A 10,928-nucleotide genomic window follows, 5' to 3' on the forward strand; every position below is an offset into this window, starting at 1 on the left:
ACCTACGCTGCAGCAGGCTCTGATGGCATACCTACGCTGCAGCAGGCTCTGATGGCATACCTACGCTGCAGCAGGCTCTGATGGCATATCTACGCTGCAGCAGGCTCTGGTAGCATTCCTATGCCGTAGCAGGCTCTGTTAACATACCTTTGCTTCCACTTTGTAACAGTTTTCAGTGCTGCTCATTTTGATGTTTTTGCCATCAATGCCCTGGAATACGTAGAGAATGTCTCTCACAAGAGCAGCTTCAGTAACTTCCAATGTGCCTGCAACAAGATTTGTAAGACAATAATATAAGGTGCACACTCCACAAGAAGTGAGTTGCATAACTAATTAGCTGCATGCTACATATATGCTCCCAGACCACATAGATCAACTCAGAAGTGAGTTCAAGAAGCAAAAGAAATGTCAGACAAAAAGGCTTTCTGAGAGGGGTGGTGCTCCTACAGGGTTCCCCTGAAGGCCTCTGAGGACAAGCTATCCTGTGACCATCAGACAGACAACACCATAAATGAACCAGAGGGAGTGCACAGTAGGGGGGTTGTGTAATGCCAGCTTGCTACACAGTGAGAACTGGAACAGAATCCTCCTAACACAAGAAATGGGATCATAGCTCAGAAAAGACATCAGCTTCCCCAGTCCTTCTGAACAATACCACAATAAACTTAGGGTATTAGGCAAAAATGAGGGCAAGGAGGCAGAACACCCAGAACCCAGGATGCTGAGAGAAGCCAGAGACGGTCAGGAGTAGTCAGCCCTCATGCACGGCAGAGCATGCAGCTCGGGCACATCCTTCATGCTGTGGGGAGGAAGGCTGCAGCCACCCATCAGGTGAACAGTGTCCGTCCACCTCACGTGGCAGCCCTGCCCATTCCCAGCTATCAAGGATTCCTTCCCCTGTCCACCCTGGCAGGGGCTCCTCTGCTCTCCTCCCCCTGTCCACCCTGGCAGGGGCTCCTCTGCTCTCCTTCCCCTGCCCACCCTGGCAGGGGCAGGCGTAGGCTGTCCTAGCACTCACACCAAACTCACTGAGCTCTCCTCGAGAGTAGACCTTCCCTGTTCAGAAGGCCCGCCTACATCTCACTATATGCAGTCTATTCTACAGAGGCTCTACCCCCTGTGGTTGGTTTCACAACCATACAACATCCACCCATTTACTTTTTTTTTCCCATTTTTTATTAGATATTTTCTTTATTTACATTTCAAATGCTATCCCGAAAGTTCCCTATACCCTCCCCCCACCCCTGCTCCCCTACCCACCCACTCCCACTTCTTGGCCCTGGCATTCCCCTGTGCTGGGTCATATAAAGTTTGCAAGACCAAGGGGCCTCTCTTCCCAATGATAGCCGACTAGGCCATCTTCTGCTACATATGCAGCTAGAGACACCCATTTACTTTTAACCTGTCTATAACTCTCTACGGGAGACACAGGCCTGAAGGCTGAGGACAGTGCCCTGGCTTGCTCCACACACCAGCATGCTTGACCCTGAGTACGCACCCTTACACATGGCAGGATAACATGGTTGAGAGTGTTCTCCTTGGAGACAGCTGCATGGACAAAGTCTTTCATATCCCTTGAACTACCAATGGCACTGGCCCCTTGGCTGCCCTTGAGCAGCAGCAGCAGCCGCCACAGTCTCAGGATCGGCACAGCCCATTTCTAAGTAGAAGTAACTCAGTACTAGCAACCTGCCAAACACTGCTACATGTGACATACTCGAGAAAGACACTCACGACTCCCTGACAACCTAAAGCAATTATAAAGCCCTTAGAGGTCTTCATCTCACACCACAGAGATCGTTGATGAGTTTCCTTCACAGAGCAGACACTGCTAATACTAGCACCACAAACAAGATGGTCACCACCTGTACTGCCTGGTTTTGTGTCAACTTGACACAGCTGGAGTTATCACAGAGAAAGGAGCTTCAGTCTGGGACGTGCCTCCGTGAGATCCAGCTGTAAGGCATTTTCTCAATTAGTGATCAAGGGGGAAAGGCCCCTTGTGGGTGGTGCCATCCCTGGGCTGGTAGTCCTCGGTTCTATAAGAAAGCAAGCTGAGCAAGCCAGAGGAAGCAAGTCAGTACGTAACATCCCTCCATGGCTCTGCATCAGCTCCTGCTTCCTGACCTGCTTGAGTTCCAGTCCTGACATCCTTTGGTGATGAACAGTAATGTGGAAGTGTAAGCTGAATAAACCCTTTCCTCCCCATCTTGCTTCTTGGTCATGATGTTTGTACAGGAATAGAAACCCTAACTAAGACACCACCTTCTATAGAGGTTGGACTTGGACACGAGTAACCTTGCTGACGATCTGTGTGGTTTCCCAGGAGGGATGACAGGCTGAGATTGGGAGGGGACTGGGACAAGGAGGCCGAGTGCAACAGAGAAGGAAGAGACCAACCAGACTCCAGCGGCCGACGTGAAGTGACCTCGCAAGGCGCCTGGCCCCAGCAGGGACCCGGGCTTCATCCCATGAACACTAAGGAATAGCTACAGATGAGGTGCTGGCTTCTAAATGACAAACCACATCTTACCACCTGGATCCCCTTCTCTCCTTGATCTCGTCGGGTTCCGAGAAAGAGCATTTGGGAAACCCCTGGAGGTAGGGGTTTGAGAAGAAGGCTGATTTCCAGTCAGAGTCCATGCCAGACGAGGCCCCAACTGCTGTCGAAGGCCGTCACCCACGCCTGGAGCTTGATGAGACTGTCTAGAGAAAGTAAGAAAGAAACATTTGTGGCTTCAAATAAGCAGACTGCCCACCAGAGACAGAACGTACTTAGGAATTATCCTTATGTTATTAGACTAACTACATTACTTTATAGAGCTGATACAAGGCTCTCCAGAACCACATGGCCCCATAACAGTCCATTCTAGGTCCCTGCACTGTCCCTGGACACCGACCGTTTTCAGACCTACTCCCAACTGGACGTCTCGGCCAACATCCACACTCTCTACCTGAGTTCTCTACACACAGAGATGCATCATGCCTATACAGAAGCAGCTTGAAATCCTACTCTAGTTTAAGTCCAAGATCATGGCCTTTCATTCATTCAACATGTTCTGAGTTCACAGGTCTCAGCACCTGGGCCCTGTCCCATCTGTGGTCACCAGCCCCCACCCTACCTCATGTGCATACTAGACTGCAGTTTAATCCATTTGAAAAGTATACTAATATAAAAAATGCAAGGCAAAAGGAACTCAGAGAATACATATCAGTGGCTCTGAAAATCTAAGAGCCTGACGTTTACGTCCAGTGACAACTGTAACAAAACTCCTGCTTCTCAGAACTGAAACAGCCGCATGCACTGACCTGCACCCACTATCCTAGGGGTCTGGGCACAGTGCTCTGCACCCACTATCCTAGGGGTCTGGGCACAGTGCTCTGGGGACCCTTCATATGAGGAGGACCACCCTCCCACTCCCATTGGGCCCTACCCTCCATATGAGAAGAACTACCAGTCCAGTCCTATACTACCCTCTGTGGGCACAGGCTTAGCAATAGCATTTAGGAATACTGTGTATCTGAAAAAAAATGTAAATGTAAAATAAGAGCCTAATTCTGCTCAAAATTGTCTATACAACTTTTCATGACAGCAATAAGCACTCTAAATTCTAAGGTCGCAGAAGAGACCCTTGCAGCCAAATATGGTCCTTGGGTCAGCTGTATGTGTTGGCTCGCCACAGAGCGATCTGTGTGTGGCACACACGGTCCACCCTCAGTACTGTCCGCGAAAGCTTAGAACGCAGTGATATGGGATTCCAGCGTGCTCACGTGCAAAGCACCAAGCTTCTAATGCCGACTCTCTGACCAACGCTCCTCTGGAAAACCGTCCAGCTCAATCCCGTTCCACTGTGGTCACCGGGAATGACGATGTCAAGAGGCTCACCCTGGCTCACTGAGCTGCCATCCTCTCTGCTCACAGCACTGACCGAGAGTCTGAAAACAACAACCTAAGGAGGATTTTCCCTGCTACTTCTTAAAATTCTGAGTCCAACAGAACAGCTTGCTAAAACCCTGAGAACAGACCTACAACACTGAGCCATACCCGCACCCTGGCAGCATGGGTGGGAAGCACATAAGCCCCTAGCTGCTTCTGGTTCCTGTGGTTCTATCTCGTCCGCACGTGTGTATGCGTGTGCATGAGTGCGTGTGCGTGTGTGAGCTCAAGTTACCCGGGAAGGAAAGGCTGCACTGGCGTGGGGCCACTAAGGCCACACATGCCGATGCTGCTGATGCCGCTGCTGCCCAGGCTGCCAGAGCTCTGTGCCTGTGTGCTGCGGTCCTGGTAGTTCAGCGGGAGGGTCTGAGGCCTGGCATAGTAGTAAGGCGTCGAGTGAGCGTCTCTTGGTAACGCTTGTGCAAATAAGGAAGCATAGCTGGTTACCTGAAATGAAGCACATTGTAGACACATAGGTAAGAAACTGCACGGCGCCTGCCCAAACCCACGAGACTTTTATATTCCTATTCCCAAGCTATGTCTCCAACTGGATTTGAATTTCACACTAATTCAAACAAGTCAATGAAAATGTTTCTGAAATGTCATAATTGACAGTATCAGGCACTCTCTAAATCCCAACATAAAATACAAGTTTATGATAAGTCTATTACTGCTACATAATAAGGAGGTTGGAACAAATCCTCCATCCACACTTCTCAGCTTCTTGCCAGTCAAACATCTGTAGAACTTTCTATTATACTATACCCCACAGCAGGGAGGTGCCAGAGGCTCTGATAAATCCTGTAAGGGATTCACAGCAGGAAGTCTGTGGTATGACAGTGACAGATGCTCCCAGCTCAAGAACTGTAGACCCTCCAGGCTGATGCTCCTAATTGCAGTGTCAACTCTTTGAACTTGGGCTGCTCAATGCACACTGCTACATCAGGACAACAATTCTGAAACCCATCTGCTGGAAGCTCCCGTTGGAAAAAAAATGGCGTGGCTTCCAGGCTTTGGTGGGTCTTGTGCTTTTCTCTCACTGTTCTCCTTCCTATGGAACTCAGTCCAGCCACCCCACAGGCCACCCTGGGCTTGCTCACCCACCTTGCCGGCTTGCTTGCGAGGATCCTCACTAAGGTTCAGCAGGAGGTAGAGGATTGACCATTTATTTTTCAAAACTCCCTGTTTAGATAAAAAATAGTATTACAAGAGCCTCATTTCCAGTATGAAAAATTCAACTACGTTTGTTCTGTGCGGTAGCTGTAGGAGGCCGGCCACCATTATAACAATGTTTAGGAGCCAGCTGAGGTGGCTTATGCCTGTAATCCCAGAACTGGGGAGACCAGAGCAGAAAGGCCAAGCTGGGCCACACAGTGAGCTTCAGCACGGCCTGGGTTAAACAGTTAAAGACTGTCTAAAAAAAAAAAAAAAACAGGGNGGGGGAGCAGGCAAGCAAGCATAGGAATAAACAGAGTTTCAAACAAACTGTTAGAAAACAGCCTTCTTAAATTTCAATCTCCCACAGGCATCTCCATCCAGCGGCCACAGCAACACACACAACAGGCTATGGGGCATAAAACTATCTCCATGACCCCAGCAAAGCCAAGCAGCTGCCTACTTATAGCACACTAAACTCCTGTGTCACATCTCAAGTGCAGAAGTCATTCCCAGATGGAGAGAGACTGAAGACAAGCAAAAGCGATACTGCAGTACATTCCCTGGAAGAATTCCTAAGCACTTGCCAAGATGGAGAAGTGCTCCTCCCCAGTGAGGAAGTACACGAAGGTGCACTGAGGAATCAAAGCTCTCGGCAAGCACGGAGCTCATTTTCAGGGCGCAGAGGCAAGGCCTGGAAGAACACCAGCTCAGTCTCCACAGCCCTGGCCTGACAGCACCTGCTGTGCAAACAGTAATCCAGGCCCTTACCCTCTCTGCAGAGCAGGGAGAATGCTGGGTGGACTCAGTTCCTCGTGGTCGGAAACCACAAAAATCTACCTCGTGGCACGAGTATATCTTTGACAGGAGCTGACAAATCTTTATCAAAATATTAGCTCGGGAAGATATCTCCCTTTAGTTATCATGATCATGATAAGACACTCAGAGATAGCTGCATCAGCCACGGGGACTTCTGCTCTGGCGGGGCCAGGTCTGCACACCCACCAGCACACCTACTCTTGGCAATGCCATCGAGGAATTGCAATGCAGACTTGAGAGTCCAGGACACACATCAGGAGTTTAACAGGAAGCCCAACTAACCCTTCCAATACTGAGCCTCTCTAGTAGAAGCACTCTGCACAATTAAAAGCCATTAGTGGTCACAGGGCGTTTTAAAGGACAGCACCCAAGGGCATCCAAGCACCCTGGAGCTGCTCTCCACTCACAGACTCCCAGAAGACCTTACTGTACCTGCGAATGAAGCTTCCTATGGAGCTCTGAAAACAGTGCGGCGTCCGCTTCTCTCCTTTGTCGAATAACTGGAAGTTTAGAAAAGGAATTAATTAAACCTATTAGCTGCACACACAGTTAGGAGAGTCACTGCATCTGCACTAACAGACTGGGACATGTGGAAAAGAATCCTGAGCCCAAGAATGCAAAGAACGGGGCAAGGAGACTTTTAGCAATATCAGTTTGGTCAGCTCGCCTTGCTTCTCTGACATCATAAAGCATGAAGACTCTTCTGCTAGGATAAAGACTGTCTTCACATACGGATCCAACGTGTGCAAACCCCCGTCAATACTGACACCAGGTACTTGGAGGGAGGGATGGAGAGTGAAGCTATCCAGGAAATTACAGATTTACAGGATCAGCAAACATGGCAGTTCATCTGACTTAGCCACATTCTAGCCAGGTGTGGCAGAGTACCCTTTTAACCCTAGCACTCAGAAGGCAGAGGTAGGTGGATCTTTGTAAGTTCAAGGCCATCTTTACTGACCGGTCAAGGTTACACAGGGATGAGACCTTATCCACTCATCCCCAACAAAAGTCACATTCTAACATTTTTGCCAAGATGTGCAGAAGTATTCCAAATTGTTTCAGGATAAAATAATCACTGTTTAAAACTAAATGTCAATCCATTAATATCATTATTAATTTTATTTTCAATATTATTTTTATTGTCCATTTATCATTCTTGATTATTACGTGACTTACTTGAAACTCTATAGTAATGACTTCATTATGACACACACTGGCAATAAGCTTACCAGGAGGCCATGAAATCAAATTCACAAAGGAAATTATGTTTATATGACACCAAATAGTGAGGTTCTTGGTAGTAATCTAGAGTGTAAGCAGCTTAGAGCTCATGAAAAGAATTCAGATTTCCATAAGAAACTTGACAGGCAGGAAAGGAAAGTAAGCTTCAATATTTAGTAACAGGCTAGATACCCACTGTTATTCTTCTACTTATTTAACCAGTGAGATAGGGCCTAAGGGCCGGGGGTGGGGGTGCCTGTAACCTCCACCAATACCAAACCCCAATCTTTGAGTTGCAGGAAGCACTCTGATTTGCTTTAGCATACCTGATTTACAGGGGTCAGTATCCTTCTGCCTTGGGGCCACTAAGAAAGACAAGGCAGCCCACATGCATGCATTCCTAGCATCTGAGGAGCCGAGGTAGAAGGATGGCAGTCTGCAGGCAGCCTGGCCATGAGAAGCACAGCCCTGGCTCTGGTGACAGAGAAGGTGGCCCGTGGGACACGGTGGCAGGCAGCACACAGAGCATGGGCATGCCGAACAGAGATGGCTCCTCGGCCAGGCAGGAAGCAGTGGGGTGGTATGAGACTTCAACACATGCACTCCTTGGGATGGTAGGCCTTGACAGTCTATGCATCATCTATGTCTGGGGTGTATTCCCACCACTGCTTGCCAACCGTAGTTGATTGCGGGTAACTTAAAACCACACAGTAAAGCAACTGACAAAGAGGACCACCGCAGGCTGCCACTCCAGCTGCTGGGGACTTAGAGTCACACTGCTTAAGGCTTCAATAGGCAAAGGCACTCGATCCAGTCATTGTGGGGCCATAGCCTCCACTCCCTGACTCTGTATTAAGCTCTGAAAGATAACATCCACGCAGATCACTGGCCCATGCAATTCAATTCCTAATGCAACAGCTCAGGGCAGGATACTATGTCATGCAGAGTGACTTCCTAGGAGTTCTATGGCCAAACTGGCAAAAATTTAGAACGGAAATCAAAGCCCCCTCCATCTGGGAAGCTTAAGAGTAGGCCCCAGTAAGAGAAGCGGCTACTATCCACCGCAGGGTTTAAGTCCCACTGAAAGGCCCTGATTTCAGCATGATCACACCCACAAACCCAGGACCAGGACAGCTTTCCCACAGACTGCTGAGGACTGCCTGTCACTCAGCCTAGACTCCACAAAGCACTCCAGAAGCTGAGAGGAGCGGCAGGGCCGACTTTGACCAACCCAAACCAAGTGCTATGCGTGGAGGAGAACCTTCTTCTCCAGGGGCTACCGCTTAAGAGAGCCTGAAGTGCCATCTCAGAAGTAAGATGCTCACACAGCTCTTAAGCGCTGCAGGTCTGACGGTGACAATGAAAAAGGCAGCAATGCCTCTGAGCACGGTTAACTGTTACATTAGATACTGCAGATCAGAGGCAAGAAGCGACAATGAGTCCTTTTATCTTTTGTATTGGAAAACTAAATTAGAGTTATGAGTTTAAAATAAACCTTCACTATGTTTTAATAATTAGAACGCCAAGAAAAAATTAAAAAATTAAACTGTCCTTACTTTTAATAGTATCTATTATTAAAACATACTTGAGAACAGCACTCATAGCACATACATATATGGGCATGCATGCAAACATGTGTATATAGATATATACATGCATAAATGTGTAGATACATAAACACAGACACATATACATACATATGTATATGTATTACATATACATATGTATGTACACATATACATGACCACATATACATAGACACACATATGCACATATATGCATGCACAAATACATATAGACATACAAACACACACATGTCATGTAGAAATAAGTTTTCACAAGTTTCATAATCCTACGTGTAATAGTTAAGAAAAATACATACGTTCTTTCTTGATTTTTTCGGCTACTAGAAATTCATCTCGTTCAACAGTTGGAGCGAAGTTGCTGCCAATGACTCTCACAGCAAACTGGAACTGCTGGGCGACATCGGCTGGAAGGTGAGCAGAAGGGTGCAAGTTATAACCGGACAGCTTTCATCACCAGAGTACACAGATCAAAGGAGCAAACCTCCTTCCCCAGCCTTAACTCAGAGAGTAGAAAAGCCATATGAAACCAATGGCTTGAGCAGAAGAGTTCTATAAAGTTTGTGAAAGACAGCAGAGATATGGAAGAATCCAGAGGAAAGCCAAACTGGAACCATAGTCGTTTTAAAAGGAGTGACTGAAGTCACAGACGAGGCATGGGACTTAGAAAGGAGACCTAGTAAAGAGCCTTTGAGTGGCCCTCAGCTCCAGGAGGAAAGAGGCACAACTTGTGTACAGAAGAGTCACGACATAGGTTTGTCTCTGCTTCCTTTTAAAACATGCACACGCACGTGCGCGCACACACACTAAGAATAAAGCAGTTTAAATAAGGACATACCCTTACCAAGGCAGATGTGAAGCCAGAGAGAAAAGCTAGAGACCAGATGGGCATGTGGCACTGACTCAAAGACTATCAAACTGGAAACCCAACGTCTGCAGGGTCAGGAAGGGGAAGGGGGTGGGACTGCCCTTCTTTCTGGTTGCCTTGATAAATACACTAACAAAAGCAACTCAAAGGAGAATATGTTTATCTGACTCACAAGTCTAAGTTTCAGTCCATCACTGCAAGGAAGTCAAGGGCCAGGGACTTGAACTGGTGACATTACATCCAGTCAAGAAAGCAATGAATTTAAAACTGTATGCCCAGTTCCCTTTCTCTACTCTTAATAAAGCCATGATACTCTGTACTGGGAATGGTGACACCCACAGTAGGCAGGACTTCCTACAAATCAAGATAATTCCCTAAGTACGTTCCCATAGGCCAACCTAGACAATCTCTCATTGAAACTGACTTTTCAGGTGATTCTACATTGAGTCAAGATGATAAGTAAAACTAATCACCACTGGCAGAGGTAGGCGGATTTCTGAGTTTGAGGCCCGCCTGGTCTACACCAGGGTTATACAGAGAAACCCTGTCTCGAAAAACCAAAAACCTAATCACCACAATTTCACCTCTTGCCAAGTTGACACACAAGGTATCTCTTTAACCTATACCGTTCTTCTCTTTGTCCCAAAGTCTCATGTTGCCCTCCATGGCAGTCTGAACAGAAATGCCCCCATAGGCTTATATACCTGAATGCTTGGTCACTAGGGAGTAGTGCTAACTGACAGGGATTAGGAGGTTTGACCTTGTTGGTTTCAGAAGCCCAAGCAGGAAGTGGCTGTTGCTCTTCCTGATGCCAACAGATCCAGATGTAGAATTCTCAGCTCCTTCTCCCACTTCTGCCTGCCTGTCACCACTGTGGGTATCTCATTCCCTATTAAGAGTAGAGAAAGGGAGCTGGGCATAATGATAATGAATTAAACCTTTAAAACTGTAAGCAAACCCCAATTAAATGCTTTCCTTTATAAAAGTCGCCATAGTCATGGTGCCTTGTTCCACAGTAAAAGAATACTGACTAAGACAGAAACTGGTACCAGAAGTGGGGTATTGCTGTGACAGGCCTGACCATGTTGACTATTGGCAGAATGTGAACTTTGGGACTTTGGACCAGGAAAGCAGTTGAATGCTTTAAATGAAAGGAGTTGGAGAACTGAAGAACTTTTGACAGCAGACATGGAGATGCAGAGTTTGGAGTTTGCCATGCTAGTTCTTGGTCTTGCTTTGGTCCAGTCCTCCCTATAGAATGATAATGTATATTCTGTGCTATTGTATGTTGGAAGTATATGATCTGTGTTTTCATTTTGATTTTACAGGGGATGACAGTTAAAAG

At 47.2% G+C, this 10,928-nt stretch overlaps 1 protein-coding gene across 2 annotated transcripts in view; it reads right to left on the minus strand.

Moving 5' to 3' along the window:
* Tubgcp3 (tubulin gamma complex associated protein 3) overlaps positions 1-10,928 on the minus strand; it is a 57,905-nt gene that overhangs the window by 40,420 nt on the left and 6,557 nt on the right. For both annotated transcript variants that reach the window (XM_021218785.2, XM_021218787.2), the window contains exons 2-7: positions 9,015-9,122; positions 6,344-6,411; positions 5,042-5,119; positions 4,173-4,384; positions 2,534-2,706; positions 148-266 (exon numbers count right to left, since the gene is read on the minus strand). In XM_021218785.2, coding sequence (XP_021074444.1) covers positions 148-266; positions 2,534-2,706; positions 4,173-4,384; positions 5,042-5,119; positions 6,344-6,411; positions 9,015-9,122 — 758 coding nt within the window. The remainder of the gene's footprint in view (positions 1-147; positions 267-2,533; positions 2,707-4,172; positions 4,385-5,041; positions 5,120-6,343; positions 6,412-9,014; positions 9,123-10,928) is intronic.

The sequence above is a fragment of the Mus pahari genome, chromosome 19, assembly GCF_900095145.1.
Source record: "Mus pahari chromosome 19, PAHARI_EIJ_v1.1, whole genome shotgun sequence".
Lineage (NCBI taxonomy): Eukaryota > Metazoa > Chordata > Mammalia > Rodentia > Muridae > Mus > Mus pahari.